At 41.1% G+C, this 25547-nt stretch overlaps 2 protein-coding genes across 4 annotated transcripts in view; one reads left to right on the top strand and one right to left on the bottom strand.

Moving 5' to 3' along the window:
* Positions 1-7651: 7651 nt before the first annotated feature.
* Positions 7652-22212, bottom strand: LOC106010872 (uncharacterized). The gene is made up of 2 exons (XM_087184118.1): positions 22024-22212; positions 7652-10884 (listed from the first exon to the last, which is right to left on the bottom strand). Exon 2 carries the CDS (start codon positions 10118-10120, stop codon positions 8381-8383), a length of 1740 nt encoding a protein of 579 aa, XP_087040244.1. The 5' UTR covers positions 10121-10884; positions 22024-22212; the 3' UTR covers positions 7652-8380.
* CUNH9orf40 (chromosome unknown C9orf40 homolog) overlaps positions 21145-25547 on the top strand; it is a 74552-nt gene continuing 70149 nt past the window's right edge. The window contains exons 1-2 of one of the 3 annotated variants that reach the window (XM_021242733.2): positions 21145-22364; positions 22887-23043. In XM_021242733.2, the coding sequence (XP_021098392.1) occupies positions 21981-22364; positions 22887-23006 (504 nt within the window). In that variant the 5' untranslated portion in view covers positions 21145-21980 and the 3' untranslated portion in view covers positions 23007-23043. The remainder of the gene's footprint in view (positions 22365-22886; positions 23044-25547) is intronic. The other 2 variants (XM_087184119.1, XM_004862524.3) reach the window with 2 other exon arrangements.

Here is a 25547-nt window from a genome sequence, read left to right as displayed (position 1 = left end):
GCTGGGGCACACAGCTTGCTGTTCTGTTTTTGTGACATTCCGTCCTCTACCTGCCTGGAAGAGAATAACAGGATGTGGTAGTGCACTGTATAACAGTGTTTCATTCAACAACAGATACCACATATACATGTAAATAGTGGCTCATAACTTTATATTACCTAGTGACATTGTAGCCATCTTAGTTTTGGGTTTTTTTTTTCTCCTTAAATTCTTTTATTGATACATTTTAGGTACATAATAAATTTACATTTCTCATTGGGAACTTGTACCTTTACATGATGTATCTTGGTTCTTATTTTTTCCCCATTCCCTGCCCTCCCTTCACCCCCTCCACTCTTCTCTATTTATAAAGACTTTGTTTCCTTTTTTTCCATTTCTCATAATTTTTCCTTTCCCTTCTTTCCTTTCCCCTACCCCTCCCAATTTCCCTACCCATTTGGACCTTTTCTTCCTATTTTGCATTATCAATTACTTATTTTAATCATTGGTACATTTTAGGTGTACAGTATAATGACATTCATCATTGGAAATTTGCACCTTTACACAGTCTCTCTTTGGTTCTTATTTTTCCCCCTTCCCCTGCCTTCCCTTCACCCCCTCCATCCCTCTCTGTTTACAAAGACTTTGTTTCCATTGTTACATTTTCTCATATTAATTCCATTCCCTTCTTTCCTTTCGCCTACCTCTCCCACTTCCCCTTCCCCTTTGCCCCTTTTCTTCCTATTTCACATTATTACACCTTTTAGTCCTTATTTACACTTTCAGTTTCTCACACTAGAGAAACTATTTGGTATTTACACGTGTGTCCTATTTATTTCACTTAAGAGTATCAGCTCAATGTGCATCCATTTAGCTATAAATGTCTCAATTTCTCATTTTTTATGGCTGAGTAATACTCCATTTTATTAAAAAACCACATTTTCTTGATCCAGTCTCCAGTTGATGGGCATTTGGGCTGCTTCCAAGTTTTAGCTATTGCAAATTGTGCTGGTATGAGTATGGATGCACATATATCACTGGTATGATTCTTTTAATTCTTTGGGGAAGATATCCAGCAGGGAAATAGCTGGGTCAAATGGGACTTCCAGTCCTAGCTCTTTGAGGTATCTCCATACTGATTTCCATAATGGTTGCACCACTGTACACTCCCACCAGCAGTGGAGCAGGGTTCCTCTTTCCCCACAGCCCCGCCAGCATTTGTTATTGGTTGATTTTCATGGTAGCAGCCATTCTTTCTGGAGTGAGGTGGAATCTCAGCATTGTTTTCATTTGCATCTCTTGAATGACCAGTGATGTTGAACATTTTTTCATACGTTTATTTGCTATTTCTACTTTGTCTGAGAAATGTCTGTTCATTTCAGATGCCCATTTTTGGATTGGGTCTTTAAATTTGGGAGGTCTGGTTTTTTTAAGTTCTTTATAGATTCGAGACAGTAGGCCTTTGTCTGAGGAACAGCAGGTGAGGATTTTTTCCCACATTGTGGGTTGTCTCTTCACCCTGATGGTGTTTTCTCTTGCTGTGCACAAGCTTTTTAATAAGAAGAGATCCCACTTGTTGATTGTGCTAGTTGACGGGCAACTGAGGGTTTTGTTCATGAAATCTTATCCTATGCCAGTGTCTTCAAGAGTTCTACCTAACGTCTGTTCCAGCTGATTCAGCATTTCTGTTTTTATATTTAGATCTTTAATCCATTTTTATTTTAGTTTAGTGCATGGTGAGAGATCTGTGTCTAGCTTTAATCTTTGACAGGCTGAAACCCAATTTTTCCAGGACTATTTATTAAAAAGGCTATCTTTCTTCCAGTGAGGGTGTTTGGCTCCTTTATCAAAGATGAGATGGCTGAGTGTGTCTGGAGTTGTTTCTGCATCGTCTAATCTGTTCCACTGGTCCTCAGGTCTGTTTCTTTGCCAGTACCATGCTGTTTTTATCACAGTAGCTTTGTAGTATAGTTGCAGGTTGGGAATTGTGATACCCCCTGCCATGTCTCTGTTACCTAGAATTGCTTTTGCTATTCTGGGTCTCTTCTTGTTCCAAATGAATTTTTGGATTGTTTTCTCAAGGTCTCTGAAGTATGCCGCTGGGATCTCAATTGGAATTGCATTGAATCTATATAGCAGTTTTGGAAGTATGGCCATTTTCACTATATTAATCCTTGCTACCCAGGAGCAGGGGATGTCTGTCCATTTTCTGATATCATCTTCAATCTCTCTTTTCAGAATGCCATAGTTTTCAGAGAAGAGGTCTTTGATTTCTTTCATTAGGATGATTCATAGGTAGTTCAGTTTTTTGGATGCTATTGTGAAAGGAATTATTTGCCCTATTTCTCTCTCAGTGAGTCTGTCATTGGTGTAGAGGAAAACTATTGATTTTTGTGTGTTGACCTTGTAACCAGCTACGTGACTGAATTTGGTTATTAAGTCTGGGAGACTTTTGGTGGAGTTCTTGGGGTCTTGTATATAGAATATCATGTCATCTGCAAATAATGACAATTTGACTTCTTCATTACCTATCTTTATTCCTTTTATTTCTTTCTCTTGTCTAATTGCCATGGCTAATGTTTCCAGAACTATATTGAACAAGAGTGGTGATAGTGGACTTCCTTGTCTTGTTCCTGATTTTAGTGTGAAGGATTTCAGTATTTGACCATTTAGTATGATATTGGCTGTTGGTTTTTCATAGATGGCTTCTATCAGTTTGAGGTAGAGACCATCTATTCCAATATTTTGAAGGGTTTTTATCATAAATGGATGTTGGATTTTGTCAAATGCTTTTTCTGCATCTATGGAGATAATCATATGGTTTTTGTCCTTGGCTCTATTGATATAGTGTATTACATTGATTGATTTTCATATATTGAACCATCCCTGCATCCCTGGGATGAATCCCACTTGGTCAGGGTGTATGATCTTCCTGATGATCTTCTTCATTCTATTTGCCAGTATCTTATTTAAGGATTTTTGCATCTACGTTCATTAGTGATATTGGCTTAGAGTTCTCCTTTTCAGTTGGGTCTTTCTCTGCTTTGGGGATCAAGGTGGTGCTTGCCTCCAGGAATGAATTTGGGAGTTTGCTTCCCTTTCAATTTCACTGAAGAGTTTAAACAGTAGTGGCAGCAGTTCCTCTCTAAATGTCTTGTAGAATTCAGCAGTGAAGCCATCAGAACCTGGGCTTTTGTTAGTTGGTAAATTTTTAATCACGTTTTCAATTTCACTGGTTGATATTGGGTTGTTTAGAAGTTTTGGTCTTCTTCATTCAACTTTGGTAATTCATATGTATCTAGGAATCTGTCCATTTCTTCTGTGTTGTCCATCTTATTGGCGTATAGGTTCTGGAAGTAGGTATTGATGATCCTCTGAATTTCTGCTGGGTCTGTTGTAATTTCACCCTTTTCATTCCTAATTGCATGGATTTGGGCCTTTTCTTTCCTTTTTCTGATAAGGTTGGCTAAGGGCTTGTCAATTTTGTTGATTCTTTTGAAGAACCAACTCTTGGCTTTATTGATTTTTTTGTATCATTCTCTTAGTCTCCATTGCATTGATTTCTGCTCTGATCTTTATAATTTCCTCCCTTTTATGAACTTTGGGTTTGTCCTGCTCTTTTTCTAGAAGCTTGAGTTTCAGCATCAGGTTGTTTAATTGGGCTCGTTCTGTTTTCCTAATATGTGTATTCACTGCTATGAATTTCCCTCGTAAGACTGCTTTCATTGTGTCCCATAGATTCCGATATGTTGTATTGTCATTGTCATTTAATTGAAGGAACTGTCTGATTTCTTCTTTAATTTCCTCTGTGACCCACTGGTTATTCAGAAGTGTGTTGTTCAACTTCCATGTGTTTATGAAATTTTTCCAGTTTCTTTTGCTATGGATCTCCAATTCCATTGCACTATGATCTGTTAATATACAGGGGATAACTTCAGTTCCTTTGCACTTACTTAAACACGTTCTGTGAGTGAGTATGTGGTCTATTTTGAAGAAGGACCCGTGTGCAGCTGAGAAGAATGTGTATTCTGATTTTGGGGGGAGGAACACTCTGTAAACATCTGTGAAGTTCATTTGTTCAAGAGTTTGATTGAGTTCTAGTATTTCATTACTTATTTTTTGTCTAGTTGATCTATCTATTTGTGACAGTGGGGTATTGAGTTCCCCCACTACAGTTTTATTAGTGCATATATGTCTTTTCATGTCCGTTAGTATTTGCTTTATATAGTTGGGTGCACTAGTGTTTGTTGCACAGATATTTATGATTGTTATCTCTTCCTGTTGGATTGTTCCCTTTACAAGGATGTAGTGTCCTTCTTTGTCTCTCTTAATCAGTGTTGGTTTGAAATCTACTTGATCTGCAATGAGGATAGCTACTCCTGCTTTTTTTCGGGTTCTCGTCACATGGAGTATTGTTTTCCCCCTTTAACTTTCAGTCTATGAGTGTCCTTTTGAATGAGGTGTGTTTCTTGTATGCAGCATATTGTTGGATCTTGCTTCTTGACCCATTCTGCCTATTTCTTTTGATTGGTGAATTGAGACCATTAACATTGATCATTATGACTGATATGTATTGATTTATCATTGTCATGACTTTCTCTTTTTGTTGGATTCTCCCCCTTTACATTTAATTTCCTGACATGCCCGATGGGTTCATTCTGCTTTGCTTCCTGGGGTTGTGATCCTCATTGTCTGTTCTTAGGATATTGTCTAATATTTTCTGGAGTGCTGGTTTGGTATTCATGAAGTTCCTAAGGTGCTGTTTGTTAATGAAAGTTTCTTATTTCTCCATCCATTTTGAAAGATAGTTTTTCAGGGTACATCAATCTGGGTTGGAAGCTGTTTTCCTTTACAACTTGGAATAGGTCACTCCAAACTCTTCTTGCCTTGAGGGTTTGCACAGAGAAGTCTGCTGTGATTCTGATGGGCTTCCCTTTATATGTGATGTGTTTCTTTTCTCTGCTTATAGAACTTTTTTCTTCTGTTGAGTTTCTGGAATCTTAACAAGTATATGCCTCTGTGTAGATTTTTTTTGCTCAAGGCTATTTGGAGTCCCATATGCCTCACTTAGCTGTATGTCAAGTTCTTTTCCCCTGCTTGGGAAGCTTTCTGCCATTACTTCTGTGAACAGTTTTTTTTAATGTCATCTGCACTGTCTCCTGTTTTTTCATTGACTCCATTCAGTCTTATGTTATTCTTCTTTGCATCGTCTAGCAGCTGCTGCATTGATTTCTTGTGGTTCCTTACAATTTTGCAGCAGTTTTTCTTTTCCTGGTCACTAATTGCAATCTTATCTTCTATGTCTGAAATTCTGTCCTCACATTGGCTCATTCTGCTGTGTAGACTTTCAGTGGAGTTTTTGATCTCCTGGAATTCTGTTTGCATCTGTTTGTTTTATGGATTCCATTTGTTTCCTGTGTTGGGATTCCATCATGTTCCCCAGCTCCTCTCTAGATTTATTAATCATGTCTTGTACTATATGAGCACAATCTCTGCTGTTATCTGAGAAATTATTTCTGATTTCATTTTTTCCAGATCCTCTTTTGTTGCCAATTCAGGGAGTCCAGGTGGTTAGTGTTCCATCTCATTTCCCTTTGGGGTTGCTGTAGGTGATCTGGGAATCTGGTTTTGAGACTTATTTACATGTCTTCTCATTTTTTCCTTTTCTCACCTTTGGACTCAGTATTTTCTTGATTTCTTTGACACTATTGGCCTATTAGTTAAATTTCTTTATAAATACAGTGTTTCAATGTTTTCTCCATGTTTTCTCACATGATTAACTTACTAGTCTACCTTCAAATAGTATTATATCATTTCATGTACAATTCTTCTTCCATCATGCTATTGTCATCATTTTACTTTTATGTATAAACGTCGTAATACATTCTTTATTTTTTTTGCTTTGATGTATTATCATTTTGTAATTTCTGGCATGTAGTGTTAAAAAAAAAAATATGTCCAGAACTACTTTGGTAGCCCTGCCTTTGGTACAGCCTGAATCCCTTTCCCTTGAGCATGGGCTATAGCAGTTCATGTCTGATGAAAAGTGTGGTGGAAATATGTGATTTCTATGGCTATGGCATAAAAAGCATTGCAACTTGTTTGTTCTTAGATCACTAGCACTGGGAGGGATTGTCAGATGACTTTGAGAGAGACTAGGAGGGCCTGCCACTCTCCAAAGGGAGCTACCTTTGTGCTTTTCATATTCTTTTCCATAGGACCCAAAGGAGCAGGTGTCGGGTGCCATAGCAGTGGCCTGCAGCTTCCACAGCCACCAACCTAAGGGCAGCCACATGGCTGCAGAGCCAGACAAAAATAGGGGTCAGATCAGGGACTGCTGCTACCATCCCAATGGCCCCAGCCTGGCTGAGATGTGTGCCTGTGGTCCTTTTGGTGCCCCTACCACTTCTACAGAACCTGAAGCAACAGTTCCACTGCTGCAGCTGTCATGGTTGCAAAGAAGGCTTCAACTCACCACTGTAGATATGATTAGTGCTCCAGATTCTGCCCACACTGGAGCCGCTTCAGGTGTCCCCTCACTGATCTGCAAGGAGCACCTTCCTCCCCGTGAAAGCCAAAATAGGCAAGCCCAGCACTCTTGAGCACAAACTCGGAGGGCAGTCTGGTTAGTAGGCAAGAGTGACACACATGGCCTGCCCTTCTCCTGCCCTGTGGCCAGTCTTGACATCCTCCCAGCTGCCACCCCAGCAGTGCTGTAGAATGAGGCCCAGTGATGCCTCACCTGGATGGTCTGATTTCCCTATCAGTGGACTGAGCTGGCAGCACTAAGGTACTTGTTTGTGTACCTAGCAGCCAGAGAACTCAAAATAGCTAACTGTGGAGAGCTTGTCAGGAGCTACTAGCTATAGCAGCTGAAGAGCTGGCCAAAGTGGCCAAGAGAATCATAAAACCAGCTTCAGAGCTGCTGGCACTAAGGGAGATGCCTTGGCGTGTTCATGACCCCAGCAAAAGAACCCTCAGGCAGTTGATAATGTCACATCAAAAAGATGGCCCTGCAGAGAATCCCACGTTGAAGAACTTGGGTCTCTTCCAGTCATGTAAACTAAATGGCCTTGAAAGTGGATCTTCCACCCTACTTGAGCTTTCATAGAATTATAATTAAAACCAACATCTCCACTACAACCACATGAGCAACCCTGAACCACTCAGCTAAGCTGGTTGTGAATTCCTAAGCCCCAGACTCAGAAAATGTTTTTAGTCACTCAAGTTTTACGATAGTAACTGTTACAAAGCACTCATTTCCTTGTGTACACCCAAGTTTGTATCTGATACAATACTTTAGCCTGAAGAACATCTTTGTATCCTCATTCTGACAAAGAATTCTCAACTTCTGACCGAAAAAGTCTAGGGTTTTTTGTTTTTGTGGTGCTGGGGATCAAACTCAGGCCTTACACATGCCAGGCAAACACTACCACTGAGCTACTCTACCCCGTGGGTATGCTTTTCTCATATTTATCCTATTTGTAGTTCTCTGAGCTTGCTGGGTATGTGCAGTGATGTTTTGTTATTTCTGGAAAAGTCTTCCGTTATTAACTCTTCAAATATTCTTTCCTGTTTTCTGTTCTCCTAGGACCTTTTTTTATTTTTAATGGTAAGAAAACAATTTTATGTAAATAATTATTAGCTTTAATATGAAAGAAAATAGGCAAAATTAGGTACATGATATAATATATATTGGGATAATCTTGTCACAATATGAGAAACATGCTCATCTACAAGTTGTGTGAAAACAAATCAACTTTGTTAAAAACACATGTTCACAAGTCCTGAAAATATTTATCTTAATATAAAATATGGCAGCAAATTCTTTTGTTACACAGAATACAGAGTATACACACCAAAAATTTAAAACAAAAGTAGTGGCAAAATCCTAATTAACAAAAAGCAGTTAACAAAATTCAGTTTAGTGGCCTATACTTCCAAATTGTAGACTAAACAAAAACCACAAATACTAACTCTACTTGAAAGTAAAAAATACATTTTAATTCACCATGCTTAGTATTAAGCTCAAAGATACACAAAAATGTCAGTATTTTTATATTACACACTGCAGATACACAATTCATACATTTAAGTGATTTACTGAAAAATTATGTACTTTAGGGTATCTCTATCTGGGATTTTATTTTTGGAAATTTTACAGAGAAATATTGACCTCAAGCTTTCTATATTACTTCTACAGGTCTTAAAAGAAATTTTCACAGGATTTTCAAAATAGGCTTACATACATAGTTTCTCTCCAGTGAGATTTCTTTCATGTATTTGACAATACATGTGTGTATTGAAAGCATTCCCACACTGCTTACATATATATGCTTTCTCCCTATCATGAGTGTCTTTGGCAAACACCACAAATGCTGAAAGCTTTCCCACATCGCTTTTACATGCATAGAATTAATGCTGTGTGAGTTCTTTCATGTATTTTACAATAACGTTGTGTACTAAAAGCTTTTCCACAGTGCTTACATACATAGGGTTTCTCCCCTGTGTGAATTTTTTCATGTATTTTACAATAACGTTGTGTACTAAAAGCTTTCCCACATTGCTTACATAGATAGGGTTTCTCCCCTGTGTGAATTCTTTCATGTTGTTTACAATTATCTTGTGTACTAAAAGCTTTCCCACATTGCTTACATACATAGGGTTTCTCCCCAGTATGAATTCTTTCATGTATTTTACAATAATCTTGTGTACTAAAGGCTTTTCCACATTGCTTACATACATAAGGTTTCTCCCCTGTGTGAATATTTTCATGTATTTTACAATAACGTTGTGTACTAAAAGCTTTCCCACATTGGTTACATACATAGGGCTTCTCCCCAGTGTGAATTCTTTCATGTATTTTACAATAATCTTGTGTACTAAAAGCTTTCCCACACTGCTTACATACATAGGGTTTCTCCCCTGTGTGAATTCTTTCATGTATTTTACAACAACCTTGTGTAGTAAAAGCTTTCCCACATTGCTTACATACATAGGGTTTCTCCCCAGTATGTATTCTTTCATGTACCTTACAGTAATCTTGTGTACTAAAAGCTTTCCCACACTGCTTACATACATAGGGTTTCTCGCCTGTGTGAGTTCTTTCATGTATTTTACAACAACCTTGTGTACTAAAAGCTTTCCCACATTGCTTACATACATAGGGTTTCTCTCCTGTGTGAATTCTTTCATGTATTTTACAATAATCTTGTGTACTAAAAGCTTTCCCACATTGTTTACATACATAGGGTTTCTCCTCAGTGTGATTTCTTTCATGTATTTTACAATAATCTTGTGTAGTAAACGCTTTCCCACATTGCTTACATACATAGGGCTTCTCCCCTGTGTGAATTCTTTCATGTATTTTACAATAACGTTGTGTACTGAAAGCTTTCCCACATTGCTTACATACATAGGGTTTCTCCCCCGTGTGAATTCTTTCATGTTGTTTACAATGTTGACGCCTACTGAAAGCTTTCCCACATTGCTTACATACATAGGGTTTCTCCCCATTGTGATTTCTTTCATGGATCTGAATATCATTTGGTGTGCTGGAGGGTTCCAAATTTTTCTTATATATAAGGTGAGGTCTTTCACTAAGATCAGAGTAGGATTTCCCACATTGAGGATATTCATAGGGTTTCTCTCCAGTCTTTGTCCTTGCATGCTTCTGAAAGGACTGGAAATCACCACAGGTTCTTCCATGTTCATTACTTTTACACAGATGCTCTTCTGATCCCAAGTACTCATATGTCTTCAGTCCAGTGTGAGCTACAATGGGCACATTTAGTGACAAATGCCCAATCAGGGGCTTTCTGCAAGCAAAGCTTTCAGCTGGGTTTAAACCAGCTTGTTTCATGTCCACATTAGCGTCTGGAGTCCAAAGGAATATTTCTTCATATTGATTCCAACCTCTATTTTGATAGCATTTCTCTACCTCTTCATTTCTTAGATTTCTCCAGTAACTTTTGTACTCTTCTTCACCTTCCTGGATATCCCAGGCTCCTTCTACAGCAGCTATGTTCCTAAAAGTTTCCCTCATCACATCTCTGTAGAGCTTCTTTTGGGATGGATTCAGCAAAACCCACTCCTCTATGGTGAAGTTCACAGCCACATCCTCAAAGGTCACTGCCTCCATTGTGTGGCTTCAGGTTTTCCCAGGGTCCTTCTTCCCATGCAGTATGTAGTCAGTACAAGTCACAGATGTTGGCCTAGTGGGGGGGGGGTGTGTGTGCTCTGAGCAATGTAGTCTGGAAATTTTAGAACAGTAATTCTGCTTGCCACTGTCCCACAATCTTTGTTGTCCTATCCTAGCCTCAGTGTTAGGCAGTGCACCTGTGTGCCTGAGCCTCCTTTAGAAGTGAGTCTTTCTTAGTATTCCCAGCTCTCTTCCTCATGTATTAGTGGTTAGTCTTCGGCAGGATTTTCTGCTCCTTCCCCAGTAGTGGTAGTAATTAATAGCATCAAATTATTTCTGCTGAGACTCGGGGATTTAGCTGAGTGGTTCCACCACCTGCCTTGCAAATGCAAGGTCCCGAGTTCGATCCTCAGTACCAAAAAATAATTTCTACTGTCCTCCAAATGAAGGTATTTTGCCACCTCCAACCTCCAAGAAATAAAGGGTCTTTGGCTTTGTCATGGGATTGAGTGGGTATACTATCCTTCTCTCAGAGGTTGAGGGATTTGGCTTCTGCTTCTTCCACAAAAGCAGTATCTGCGTTCTGGGGGAATATTTGCTAACCCTCCATCAATGACTTAAGGCTTTTGCTTGTGGCAGAAGGGTCCAGGAAACAGGTGGGGTTTTGTGCCCGTCCACCTCAGCAGCAGCTGTTATGTGTGTCTGTGCCTTCTAGAGGGTTCGTTCCAGTGTCCTGTTGTGCCCCTGCTGTCTCTTGTGAACACCTGATGGAAAATCATAAAAAAAAGTTTATGAATGAGTATAGACATTCTTCATAACTGAGACTCCCAGTTACTCCAAACTGAAATGCTATCCCACAGCTGCCAAGAATATAAAAATTTTGTGTTTTCTTCTTAGCAGTCTTCCTTCCTGCTGTGCCGTGTGAAACAGTTTGTGTGTCCCACCTCTCCTTGGAGGTGCTTGTCCCTCTCTAGAATTCAGTTTACTTTTATCCTTTCAATGTCAGTTCTGATAGACAAAAATTAAGATTTTGTAGATTACAAAGAAGCAACAGAAGATTAGGGAGAATATACAGTTATGTGTTACCAAAACTGCTTCACAAAAAGTCACTGGGCTATCTGGAGACACCTTTGGGCCAGCTATAAAGAATCCCTTTAAAAACAGTCTGTCAGAAAGAGACAATTCATCTCCTGGTCATGGTTTGTCCAAGGAGACCTCTCTCTGTGGGCTTCAAAATTGTGCCATTTTACTCAGAGCTGCTGTTGAGGCCACAGCCAGTGATCTGTGTGGCATTTCACTGGAGGCTGAAAGTGTCAATTATAAAGGCTCTGTGACTTTACCCTACTTCCAAGGTAGGAAGTTAGCCTGCCACAGTACCATGAGTGAAGAATGAAGACTGTTACCTCAAAGACAAAGGACAGTTTACTGCACTGTAATGACAACAGCAGCCTAAATATTAAATCTGTACCATCAGTTCTTCAGGCCCAAATCTTTTTTTTTTTTTTTTGGTACCAGGGACTGAACATAGGACCTTGTGCTTTTGAGGTAGGCATGGTACCACTCAGCTAAATCCCTGGCCCAAAACAATTCCTTTTTTATTTCCTTCATATAAATATTTCATTTAAATCTTTTTCTTTTTCTTTTTTTCTGGGTGCCTGTTATCGAACTCAGGACCTTGCGCTTTAAGACAGGCAGGCATGAAATTCCCTAGCCCAAAAGATTTCTAAATCTCTATTGAACTTTTTTTCTTGGTACCAGTAATCAAACTAAGGGCCTCCCGCTTGCTGCTTGCCAGGCAGGCTCTGTGCCTCTGAGCTACATGCCTACATGGCCCCTCCCCCCATCCAAATCTCACAGAGTGCCTCAGACCACCAGGTGATGCTTCCACATGCCTTTGGGTTGCATTCCAGGACAGAAACACCAAGCTTTGGAAATCTTAATCATTTATAATGAGATCTGGTAAACAATCTCATAATGAACAAGCTAGTAAGCATGTCTGACTTTTCCCAGTGGAAGAATTTATTATACCAGACAATAAACCTGTCCTATGCTCCTGAAGGAGGTATTACCTCTACTTTGCAATTCTTTACTGTATAAATGTCTTTGATGAACTAATCTGGAATAAAGGCAGTTAGTGTCACTGCTTGCAAGATATGAAGAAATTTAAGAGATCAATGGAAAACTGTCTCCCTCTAAGACAGAATCCAGAAACTGTAGGTGTTAACCTCTACCGAAGAAACCTGTAATGCACACAAGACACCAAGGTAACCAAGGTGGCCCAAACATGTCTTACATGCCTTCTATCCTTGTTCCTCAATATCCCACCATAAGCAACTACTGGAAATAGTATCCTCCCAGGAACATTCTATGCAGTGTTTGTTCCCACACTCAAGACTGGAAACCCTGGTAATTCACTGTGTATGGTTGGCAGAAAAGCCTTGCTTCATGTGTGCTATGGTTTACATGTCTTTAAAGGGCCATGTATTGGAGGCTTGGTCCCTAGCAGCCTTTAGGAGGTGAGGCCTTGAGGAAGAAACTTACATCACTGGGAGCATGACCTGGAAGGGGATATTGGGGCCCCATTCCCCTTAGTGCTTTCCAACTACTGTACACACAATGAGGTGAACAGGGCTGATTCACCAAACGCTCCTGCCATGATTGACTGTGCCACCACAGGGCCATCCAACCATGGACTGAAACCTGAAACCACAAGACAAAATGAAGCTTTCCTCCTAGAAGTTAATAACCTCAGGTTTTTGCCACAGTGATGAAAAGGTAACACATCTCAGCAGTGGGAACTGATTACGCTCAGACTAAATATTGCTCAGATCCCACCTGCTTTTTAAATTTTCCTTAGCATTTCCTAATAAAAGCTTCACTAGAGTCATGGGGTAGGGATTTTTGTTTATTGGCGTACACCTAGAGTTAACAATTTTGCCAGATCCACAGCAGATGCTCAAAATATTTACTTAAAAAATAAATTATGGGTGAATGTAAGAATGTGAAAGCATACAGTTGTACCTCTGGTATGAGTACTTGGATGGATGAATAAGGTTACAGAGGAAACACTGGAAGATGGTATTAGACGCCTGTGAGACTCAAGTGGAAATGTTCATTCAGAAAATACTATTAGTTTAGTACCTAACACATGGTCTGGTCTAGGTTACTTATGAGAAAACAAGAAGACACAAAGAGTTTTACAAAGGAGCTTACATTCTGGAAGGTGAGGCAATAATAATAACAAACGAATTACATAAAAGATTGGAAGATGACCTTTGAGGGAAAAAATAGGCAATGTGAATTAGTAAGAGGAAGCTAGGTGAGGTGCTGCATGCTTAATCCCAGCACTCTGGGAGAAGCAACTGTGTAACTTAGTGAGACCCTGTCTTAAAAATGGCTAGGAGTGACACACATACACAGAAATGTGAGTTGCAACTCTCAGTGAATGAGAAGTTGATTCACTGAAAAGCTGACCTGGATCTGATGTTCAGAGAAGAAGTTCATCTGTTTAAATGGTGGTAATATCTGCCTGAAAGCTTTTAGAATTGAGGTAGGTACAAAATCTGGCAAATAAGTAATTGCTAAATTAAAAAATTTTAAGACAAGGTCTCATTATGTAGCTTAGGCTGATCTCAAAATGGCAGTGGAGCCCAGGCTGACTTTGAGCTCCCAATCCTCCTGCCTCAGCCTCCCAAATGCTGGGATTAGAGGCATGCACCACCAAGCCACTTCCCTACCCTACACATCTGGGAGGCTTCAATCAGCCTGAAACACACAAGTTTAAAGACAAGCAGAATAGGGTGTGTTTGTGTGTGTCCCTTCTTTGTTGCTTTGTAGTTACTAATGCTAACTTCTAAGTCACTCTTCATAAGTAGTTTAAAAATGTTGAGAAAAGAAATGACTTCTTTTTATACAAAATTCTATAATAAACAATAGGTAGAAGATCTTATTGGGTCAATACAAAAATGTATATAGATAGGAGGCATTAAAGGTGGTTATGTTTTACATGAAGTGGTACAATGTTAACTTTAAGTAGCTAGGTGTGGTGGCACACACCTGTAATCTAAGCACTTGGGAGGCCGAGACAGGAGGATGGCCCTGAATTCCAGGCCAGCCTGAACTACATAGTGAGACCTTGTCTTACCAAAAGTAAGTAAGTAAATAAAATAACCCTAAGTAGATTGTGAAAGTTAAAGATATTTATTATAATCTTAATCACTAAATATAAATGGGAAGAGGTATAGCTAAATACCAGTAGGTTAAATTAAAATTTGAAACAATATTCAATTAACCTAAAATAATTCGGGAAAGGTGGTAGAATTAACAGAAAGGAAAACTCAAAAGCATTTCAGACTGAAAGATAATGAAAGTACAACATATCAAAAATGTATAGAACAGGGCCAGGGATTTAACTCTGGTGCCTGCGCCTGCCTGGAAAGTGCAAGGTCCTGAGTTTGATCCCTGGTACCAAAAAAAAAAAAAAAAAAGTATAGAACATGGAACAGGATTTCATTTTTCTTTTTGGTACTGGGAATCAAACTCAGGGCCTTGAGCTTCCCAGGCAGGCAATGCACCACTGAGCTACATCCCCAGCCGAAGACAGGATTTATTAAACAAGATATAATCTGTGCAAGCCAGAGAAGATTCATAAACTTTACTACATTAAATTTAAGCCACTACAAAGTAAAAGTATAAGACACCGACTGGGAGAAGATATTTATATTATAATGCCTATTACCACAACACAATTACAGTGGATACTTGACTTACAAACTCAATTTGTTCCCAAGGGCTGGTTGTAACTCAAGTTGGTCAGTTGAAGGCTCAGGCTCCTCTGCACAGCCTTCAAAGTCTCTCTCCTGTACAGGCAGATCTCAGTGTCCTTAGAGAGACATTGGCCTAGGATTTCTCAATTAATCTCACACAGGAAAGCAGGTTATAATGTTCCTTCCAGAACTCTTTAAGGGTTAAATCTGTATTTGAGACCATCTGAAAGCATAAACGGCTGGCATTTGGGTCAGAACTCAAGACTCTCATCCTAAGATAAAACTGAAATTCTGGTTGTAACTCAAGGGTCCACTGTACTTTCCAAAATAGATTCTAACAAATCAGTAACAACCAGACAACAACCAGGCGATGTGGCACATACACATACCTGTAATCCCTGCACTAAAAAGGTAGAGGCAGGAGGATTGCCATGAGTTCAAGACCAGCCTGTACTACATAGCGAGACCCTGTCTCCAAAAAAATCCCCCCCCCAAAAAATAACAAAAAATCCAAATTTTTAAAAGGGCTGAAGAAGCCAGGTGCAATGGCACATGCCTGTAATACCAGCACTCAGAAGTCTGAGGCAGGCAGATTGTGAGTTTGAGACCAGCCTGGGTTACATAAAGAGTTCAAAGCCAGCCTGAACTACATAGGGAAATCTTGTTTCAAAAAACAAAAATAAAACACACAAAAAAGGCTAAAAATATAACAGTTCTTTAAAAAAAAGAATCTAGTGCTGGGCGTGGTGGCACATGCCTGTAATCCCAGCACTCCGGAGACCGAGGCAGGAGGATCACTGTGAGTTGGAGGCCAGCTTGGGCTACATAGTGAGTTCAAGCCCAGCCTGAACTATGTAAAAAGACCCTGTCTCAAAAAAACAAAAAACAAAAGAAGAATCAGCGATCCACTTGGACCAAGCAGGATGGGGTCAGGAAGTTGGTCTTAAGACTGAGGTGGAGCTCTGTCCCGTGTCTTGGTCCAGGGGAAGATGGGATTCAGAGGAGGCTGCCCATGGTCACGTTGGCAATGGCGGTGGGTAAGGGGGGAGCTACTGGGTTGCTCTTCCAGGTGCCTGGAGCCAGAATTGCCAGGAGTGAAGGAGGATGTCCGGCCCCGCACACCCTGCTGTGGTTTCCTTGGTGACAGTAAACAAACCTTGAATGCCAGCACTTCAAATCACCCAGAGACTCCAGAGACCTCTGGGTGAGGCGGGCACTTGGAGACTTGAAGACTCCCAGGGTCTTGCTAAGTTGCCCCGACTGGTCTTGAACTTGTGATCCTCCTGCTTCAGCCTCTCAGCATGCTCGAATCACAGAATGGCTTCATCATCAAAAGAAAACAACTCAAAAAAAGAAAAATGGAAGAAGGAAGAGTCTTCAATGGAAAATGGATGAGTGCTTTTTTTGTTGAGAGAAATAAGGCACCCTGCTTAATTTTGTAAAATCATTTTGTCTCACCAGACTATAGCCAGACAATTGATTTAAGAGTGAAGCTGCTAGGGCCGGGGATTTAGCTCAGTGGTTTTGCCGCCTGCTGAGCAAGCGCAAGGACCAGAGTTCGATCCCCGGTACCAAAAAAAAAAAAAAAAGTGAAGCTGCTAATTTCAAACTTTATTCTTTGGCAATAGATGAAAGTGCTGATGTGACAGATATGGTTCAACCTGCTGTTTTTAATCAGCAGTATTATAGATTATGGATATAGTATCACTGAAGAAATGGCTTCTTTGATGCCATTAAAATACAGCTAGGGCTGGGGACTTAGCTCAGTGGTTTCGCCGCCTGCTGCGCAAGCGCAAGGGCTGGAGTTCAATCCCCGGTACCAAAAAAGGAAAAAAAAAAAGATGCTATAGGAGGTAGGTGTGGTGGTGCATGCCTATAATGCCAGTACACAGGAGGCTGAGGCAGGAAAATCACCATGAGTTGAAATAGTGAGTTAAGCTGGGGAGTTAGCTCAATGGTGCCTCACCTGCCTTGCACGCGCAAGGTCCTAAGTTTGATCCCCAGTACCAGAACAACAACAAAAAGATGTTATGCAAATCATCATCAAAGCTGTGAATTTCATGAGGTCTTAGGGATCGAATCATCACCAATTCCATGAGTTCCTTAAGAGTAAGGATGCTGATTATGGGGACATCATTTACTTTTCTGAAGTGAGGTGGCCAAGTTGGAGTAAAATGCTTTAAAGATTTTGTGAATTGTGAAATGATACTGTCATTTATGGAAATCAAGGAATTTGAAGATGAAAAATTCCTCACCAGTTTTGCTTTTTGTTTGCTTTAGTACCTGGGATTGAACTCAAGACCTTGCACTTGCAAGGCAGGCGCAGTGCCACTGAGCCAAATCCCCAGCCATTTTTTTTTTTGACTAATTTAAATGGGATAAATGTGTCATCAAGGTGAAAGTCCCTGTATTTGTGCTATATTTCAATACAGTGTACAATACTGTGTACAATATTGTGTACAATACCATGTATAATACAGTGTACAAAATGGAGGGGGAATGGGGAAAAAGGGCGGGATGTACCATGTTCAGGTGCAAATTCCCAATGATGAGTGTTATCATTATGTATGCCTAAAATGCACCAATAAAGGTTTTGCTATAAGGAGAAAGACTGAGGTGGTGGGGAAGAGGACCTACCCCTTAAACAAGACTCCCCACACCCCAAACTATAAACAAAGATCAGTATTTTAAACCACATTTAAGTTTAGAATTTGTTCAACAGCAGACACTAACCAAAAAGCGAATTACTGCTCCAGGGATGGTCTAGAAACATACAAAAGATACCCAACTTCGTTTGGAAAGTGCAAATTGAAGGTACAGGAGAGACCATTTCATACTACTGAGGTCACCCTAAGTTTACTGGTAGGGATATGTCCAAGAACCATTTCTCATCTGGAAAATAAGCCTATGTCCATACAAAGCCTGCTACACAAATGCACTCAGCAGTCTCTAGTAACCACAAACTAAAACCAACCCACATACCTAGCAAAAATGAACAAACTGTAATGGACCTGTACAGTGGAACTCCACTTGGCAATAAAAGATAAAAGTACATATAACACAGATGATTTGTAACAGCTATGCTGAGGGAAAGATGCTGAACAAGCACACAGATGACATGATTCCATTTATGGACTATACAGAAAACATGACTCTATGACACTAAATCTGATTACCTGGAAGGTAGCGGGCAGGAAGGAGAGATTACCAAAAAGTAGGGTCATGGACATGCACATTATATTGTGTTTATGGTTTTACATGGTAAGCATATGTCAAATGGCACATAATAAATATATGCAGTTTATTTAAGTCAACTAGAGCTCAATGAAGCTTTTTAAAATAGTTGAAAAACCAAAACATCATTTAGGGAAAAATAATATAGAAATTGTAAGAGCAAGTAAAACAATGATAGATGAAACTTAAAATCACAATTAACTGGAGGGAAGGGAAGGGAAAGTGGTGTCAGTGGGAGAGAACATGGAGCTGGTCCCAGCCTGGTACTGGGAAAACACCACATCTGAAACTGGGCCCTTGCTGGGTGTCTGCCATTTAACTGTATGTATGCATTATACAAACTTTTTCACATATAATACATCTCACAGTTGAGGAAAAAAGGGTCTGTGGATAGGAACAAAAGGAATGAACCATTACCTACACTATTTGAGGCAAGGCTCCCTTAAAAGCTTTCAAACAAAACACTTGACAAATCAGATGAAACCCTTTCATCTCTTATGTATGCTGCCAGTTTGGAAATAGCAAACTTTTCATCTGTTTGAGACAGATGGATTACCAATATCAAACAGAGTAAAAGACCAAACAAAGAAGCTATTATTGGAGACTTCTGGGAATGTAGCAGAGTGGTGAACAGCAAACACCCTGTCTGAGATTTGGTGTCTAGATACTGGAATATAGCAATGAAAGGAAGACTAGAAGTAGGGAAATGGGTACCTGGGATCCAGCAAGGATCTGAAGTGGGAATGGAAGCCCACAGGGAGAGCAAAGAGATTTCAATGGAGGAGGTGGCAAGCAGCTCTTTCTGAGCCCTGACTCACTGCATTGGAAAGGTGGCCCAAACCTACAGGTACATGGTTGACTACTGGTGATCCCAGAGGCCTCCATGGAAACGTACCAGCGGAATGAAGCAATGGATGCCACAGACTGCAGTGGCTGGAGTTATTTGAGTTTAGATTTACCCTAGGAGAGGGCAACTGGCTGGTAGCCATCTTGGAGAGTGGCCAACTGAGCTTGGAACTCAGAGCAGCTGTGGGCTGGCTCCATCTAGTGGGTCCCAGCATCAGGGTGAGGTAGAACCAAGTTCAAGTTGGCAGGAGGTCAAGGAGCCCAGTTCAACTAGGCAGGAGGCAAAGAACAAATCAGGCTTGAGCCTCACAATCAGAAAACAGCCTGAACTTTGGTGGTACTAAAGGTGCAGGCTTGCTAGGATTATCTACTACCCTGCTGTAAATCTACAGCTGGCTTGCTGGGATTAATCAACATGGATCTCAGCTCTGTCTGCCCAATTTGCCTACCACTGACAGTAGAGACACACCTTGAAGTGAACATTTTTTTCTTTTCTTGATTATGTTCTTGTTTTTATATGTGTGAACACTGTTTCTAATGTTTGTTGTTGTTGTTCTGCTCATTTATATTTCTTCCTTCTCTCTTTGCCTCCTGTCTTCTTCACCAGTTTCCCAAAGTTTGCCAAGTCTTCTGTTCTCCAGCCTTGCTTCTAATCTCTTCCTCTTCTATTTCTCTATATTTCCCCCCTAACCCCTTTTAAAATTTCTCCTCTGAGGGTAAAATCATCATACTGAGGGCATATTTACTGTATACAATTTTCTGGTTTATTTTAGATTTTGTTATATAATCACGAATATAGTTCATATGGTTAAAGGTAGCAAATCAATAGTTATCCCAGTTTGTCATTTTCTAAGTTGTGTTTGATGCTGATTGTACTACTTTAGCCAAGGTAACATAATTGTTCTAATCAGTTGTTCTCTCCGATGCACCAAGACTGAGATTGCCTAAGGGTCAAAAACAATATAATAGGTCAGTCCCAAAGAACCAGGGGCTAAGCCAAATAGGCAGCAACTACTCATCCCCAATAAACTGAAGGAGTAGGATCTTGCAACAGACTCAAAAGCCAGCTACACCTGGAAGACATCTCTAAGAAGTAGTCATTTCCTAAGAGTTCTAAATACCAGCAATAAAGCTACTTGTCATAAGCAATTTACAAGCATCAACCAAGGAATTAAACTTAAAAAAAAAAAAAGAAAAAGAAAATGAGAAGACACTTAAGCAAGATGCAACATGACTGCCACCTCACCAAAGGCAAACCCAGGGGGCAATGAGGTGGAAATATTTGAAAGACACCCACCTGCATTCTCTGACGTGGTAACAGCATAAGTAACAAAGCAGATGGATGGGGCTCTAGAAAAAAATCAAATCAGAAATAATTTCTCAGATAACTACAGCGATGGTGACCATAATGAAAGACTTGGTTAGTGACTCTAGAGCAGATACAGATTGAGAAAAAAAACGGAGTTTAGGAAAATGATGAAAACCATGATTGCCCAACATAGGAACCCATGAAACAGATTCAAATAGAAAAGCTATTATTTAACCAGGCTTGGTGGTGCATACTAGTAATCTAGCATTCTGGGAGGCTGAGAGGAGGATCCCCAGGTCAAGCCCAACCCATACAACTTAGTGAGACCTTGCCTCAAAATTGTAAAAAAATTCAGTTAAAAGAAATGGGTGGGGATGTAGCTCAGTCTGTAGGTCCTGGGTTCAATCCCCAGTACTGTAAAGAGAGAAAAGGAATGAAGGGAAAGGAGACAGGGAGGGATGGAGAGAAAAGAAAAGAAAGCTATTGTTAACTACCCCAAACACTATGCTAGCTCACAACCACCTTGAGGTAGACGTGAAATATCAATGAGCATTTAGGCAGCACCTACCTACCAGTTAGAACAGAACCATCTCCCTTACACTTTTTCTTCCCAGATTTTAAGCTTCAACAGCTTTATTTTTTTCATTCCATGTTTATTTGGTAACTGTCTTTATCAAAATAAAAGCTAAGGCAAGTACATTGCTGATCCTGCCATCTTGTTCCACCTGACAACACACAAATCTTGCTTGCTGTACCGAGTCTCGCCATCTCAGTGTGAGCTCTGCAGAGCCAGCAGGGACTTCAGGGTTCCCACCCAATTTAAAAGCAAACAATTTTGAGATTTCAATTGGAAAATAAAAGAGCTGTACACCGCACTTGGGTCCTTACCCGGCTATTTTGGATGAGCTGCCCATCTTGCCTGCAACTTCGAGTTAATTTTTTTGCCACTTCAAGTTTTAATCGAGATATTCCAGGAATGTGGTGCCTTTCCACTGCAGACTCCAAGAACCCAGCTTAATTTTTGTTTCATCCATGTTAATTTTTCGCTATTTCCATCGACACTGACGACCGACTCCTCAATAGGTCTGAATAACCACCTCGCATAAACCTCTTAACCCCAGTGCACTGAAAATCTGCATCATCTGTCCCAGCGGTCACTGATGCACGAAAGAGAATATTATCACAAGCAGTGAAAGGTTTAAATTTCCTAAGGATTGAGAAGCACCGCCCCACTCTGCGTCTGGGGATGAACACGGCCGCCACTCAACTGTGGAAAAAGCCACGCCCCCGCCGGCGCAACAGCCGCTTTTTCATCAGCCCGCCGCCTTCCCGCCTTCCCCCAGGACGCTCACTTCCGGCCGCGAGGGAGCTCGGGAGCGCTCCCGCGAGGCTCCACCAACCAGCGACGGGGCCGGACGGCGAGGGCGCGCGCGCACAGACTCGTGTGGGGTTCGAATCTCAGCCGCTTCCCGGCTACCGCCTAACGTCTAGGCCGCGTCTCCGCGGCGGCGGCGGCGGCGGGGGCAGCGAAGGCTAAAGCAGCGCGTGCGGGTCGCGTTTGGCCGGGTTGCCCCGCGCCCCCACCATCTCCACCTTCCAGACGCTGCCAGGTGCGGCCTGGCTCTGCCTCGCCCTCCATCGCGCTCGGCGCTCCGCCCTCCGCCCCGTGCCCCACAACCTGGCGCTCGGCCCTCCGCGCCGCGCCATGGCCAAGCGGCGTGCGGCCGAGCCGCTAACGTTCCACGTGCCTTGGAAACGGCTCCCGTTCCACAGCTTCCCGGAGGCGCCGTTGCTCTGGACCCCTCCGTCCGGGGCTTCGCTGCCGGCGCTGTCCCGAAAGCGCAAATTCGACGCGGGGGCCATGGCGGAGTCCTCGGCCTCGCCGAGCAAGCGTCGCGGCGGTGCGGATGGCAGCGCCCAGAGCGGTGCGGAGCTGGAGGGCCGCGCCCTGGACTCGGGCGAGCCGCCCGGCGAGAACCGAACACTGGGGGAGGAGCCGCGGGACGCCCGGCCCCGGAGGGGCGGTGGCGACGGCGGGGCGGGGCGCGCTGGGCCCCGGCGGGGAGAGTGCGGAGCTGCGCAGCGCCAGGTAGGGCCGGGCGGGGGACCGGGGGCGGGATGGGGGCGGGATGGGGGCGGGATGGGGGCGGGCCCATCTCCAGCCCGCACTCTGAGGACCCAGAGCCCACCTTGCTAGTGTTCGCAGCACTTGGTAGAGTAGGGGGCAACTACGTCGGGGGAGGTGGAAACGGGCTTGAAGCTTCTGCGGCTTGTAAGAGAGAAGCCGAAGCGTCCCTCTTCCTCGAAGGAGTGGAGAACTTGGTGAAGAGGAGGTGTAGCTCGCCTTCTTTGGTTTGACGAGATCCCTTAAGTTTTTGACCAAAGTAGTAGCAGAAGATAGGCGTGGTGCATGGGCAGAGAGATAGGACCTGTGTGTCTTTGGATACTCTCTTTTGAACTCACAGTGTTAAATCCCATCTTATGAAAACTCATTGTTCTTGAAAATAAGTTAGGCCTTGAGGTAAACTGGTGTAAGAATACCGGGGGGGGGGGGCTTACTCTTTATCTCCGCACCTAACGATCCTGAGAAAATCTATTTGTCTCAATTCAGCAGGGTACCCATAAAACTAGACGGTGGCGTGCACTGGGAAGGCTGAGGCATGAAGATTGCCAGGAGTTCGAGGCCAGCCTAGGCCACACAATGAGTTCAAGGCCAGCCTGGACTACATAGCAAGACCCTGTCTCAAAAGAGAAAACAAATTTTAAAAGTGTGAAATAATTTGCATATTATCAGTAAAATATATTAACTTTTATTAACTGATAAAAGCTGCTTTTTTTTGGTACCAGGGATCAAATTCGGGACCTTAACGCTTGCGAGGCAGGCAGCAGAACCACTGAGCTAAATCCCACTGCTTGCTTTTACTGGAAGCAGCCGTGCCTTACAGCAGTGACTAGATCTGCTACTACAGCACTACCGCTAGTTGATGCAAGCACATGTCAGGGAAAAAGAGAAGCTTCATTCTAGGTGTTCCTTCTTCAAGACTACTAGAAACATTCAAGTTCCTCCTTTTTGTTAGGTCTGTTTCTCAAATCTCTCGTCTTCTGTAAAACTAAGGGCTATTCTCTCTACAGCCTCCGTTTTTCCTTCCTGCCTCCAAAGACAGGATTTTTGTTTTAAGGGTTTATAGCTAATTACCAAGGGAAAACAAGATATAACAAAAGCAAGGAGGTATAAAAGCCTGATTTCTCCTTAACCTAGAACGTTGCAGACCATTCAGGAAATACTACTGCAGATGATTTTCTTCTCCATCAATGTGCAACCTAGGCAGAGTAGTGGTAGTTTTCTGTCCCACAACCTCAGGATAGGCCTTGTTAGCATCATTTTATGAGAGTCCATTGCTCTGCCAGTGTTAACTCTTACTGTTAGTTATTTTTAACAGAAAGCAAGCAGAAATGTTTTACTAAGAAAAAAAGTAATGATTCATACTCAATTTGGAGATCTAATACCTAGCAGTATTGCACGGTTACTATTCTAACCCTTAATTCTCACAGTGGTTGCACTCCATGTTACCAGTGAGATCAAGAGCAGTTGATGGGTGGTGAAGTTATCATGCAAACCCCGGCCTGTCTGGTACAAAGTGTGTGCTTTTAGCCATTAACAAATTCTGCTAACATCATGAAAGAACCTTTCTTGGTCTGTGTGTAAGTTGATAATTTTAACTGTAATGGAGAACTAGAACACTGTTTTAATCATTTGCATATTAAAGTGAAATTTTTATGTTTACTTCATCTTATATCCAGTTGTAAGAATTTCCCCAGACTCTTGATTGATTACAGTTTACTATGTTAAGACACTGAATGAACTTCCTAATGAGATGTTTACAGCCCTGTGTTCCAGTACAGTAATGAGTAAAATGTTGCTAGTGCGAATACTGCTGGAAATGTAAAATACATGCCAGATTTTGAGAACCTAATATGACAAAGGATGGTATAATATTTTTAAAATGTTGACCACGTGTTGAAATAATATTTTGGACCTGTTGGGTCAAATAAGATATTAAGGTTAATTTCACCTGTTTCTTTTTACTATTTTTACTGTGGTTATCAGAAAAATTTAAATTATATATGTGGCTCCTATTATAGTTCTGTTAGAGCTGCTATAGCAAATATTAAAGTAAAGGGCTGAGGACTTAGCTCAGTGGCACCACACCTGCCTCAAAAGCTCAAGGTCCTGAGTTCGATCCCTGGTACCAAAAAAAATATTAAAGTAAAAACACAGTATAGTAGAATACGTATGGATATTGGTCTAAGAAGGGTCTTGATTTCGTAGTCCTGTGTGTAACTTCAGTGCTGGTATTTTGCACAAGATATTTTGGAAATGCTTGAAATTCTGTGCCAATTTTTTTCTTTTTAAACTTTTTATGTTTTTATAAGCACATGTTTGCTGTCCATCGTGATACATTCCTTGTGGGAAGTTGGTTCATGTACAGAACGCATCTCCATTATTTTTTCATCCCCCTCACTCCCTTCCATCCCTTCCATCTCAGTCCCCTTGCCTTTTGTAAACAATCCATCTTCCTAAGTGGGCCAATTTTTTCCCATCACCCATCTTAGTTTGTATTTTATTTATATATTACTTCTCAGAAACCATGGGATATTTAAGCTTGTGCGTCTAATTTATTTAACGTTATGTTCTCAAGGTACGTTGATTTTCCTACAAATGACTCAAGTTTATCCTCCTTTATGGTAGTGTGCTGGGTTCTCAACATCATTACTTGAAATAATTTTGTAGTCATTCAGAGTAAGCTGTTGACTTTTTAAGGGCCTAGCACTTACATTGGTAAGTTTTGATATATTAAGTTAGTACCGAGGTCTACCTTTAATCAGGTCATCAATTTAGTATTTTTTTGCTCTTTATCATGTTTATATCCTAACACTTTATAGTAAGATTTGTCAAAATATTTTGGCCTGTGTAAAGTCAATGTCTTAAAATATCAAACCTCAGAAAAAAGACCAAAAATAACTTATAAAGGAAAGTGTATGTATATGCATGTAATTTTTTTATGCATGTAATTTTTTTATGCATGTAATTTTAAAAGTAGATTCTTACTTTCCTTATTAAAAGAGAAAAAAAATTAAGATTGTTTGTAAACATTTTCTTTGGGTGAAAAACTAGAAAATTTTGGAAATAGATGCTATTGGAGGAAATTCTTTTAAATTTATACTTTTAGCAAATACTTTTTAAAATGCACACATATTAAAATACACATAT

The sequence above is a fragment of the Heterocephalus glaber genome, unplaced genomic scaffold, assembly GCF_053883595.1.
Source record: "Heterocephalus glaber isolate CG9 unplaced genomic scaffold, H.glaber_assembly_v1.0 deba00001481, whole genome shotgun sequence".
NCBI lineage: Eukaryota > Metazoa > Chordata > Mammalia > Rodentia > Bathyergidae > Heterocephalus > Heterocephalus glaber.
The sequence above is the reverse complement of the archived record's forward strand: the minus strand, read 5'-3'. Positions and strand labels throughout refer to the sequence as shown.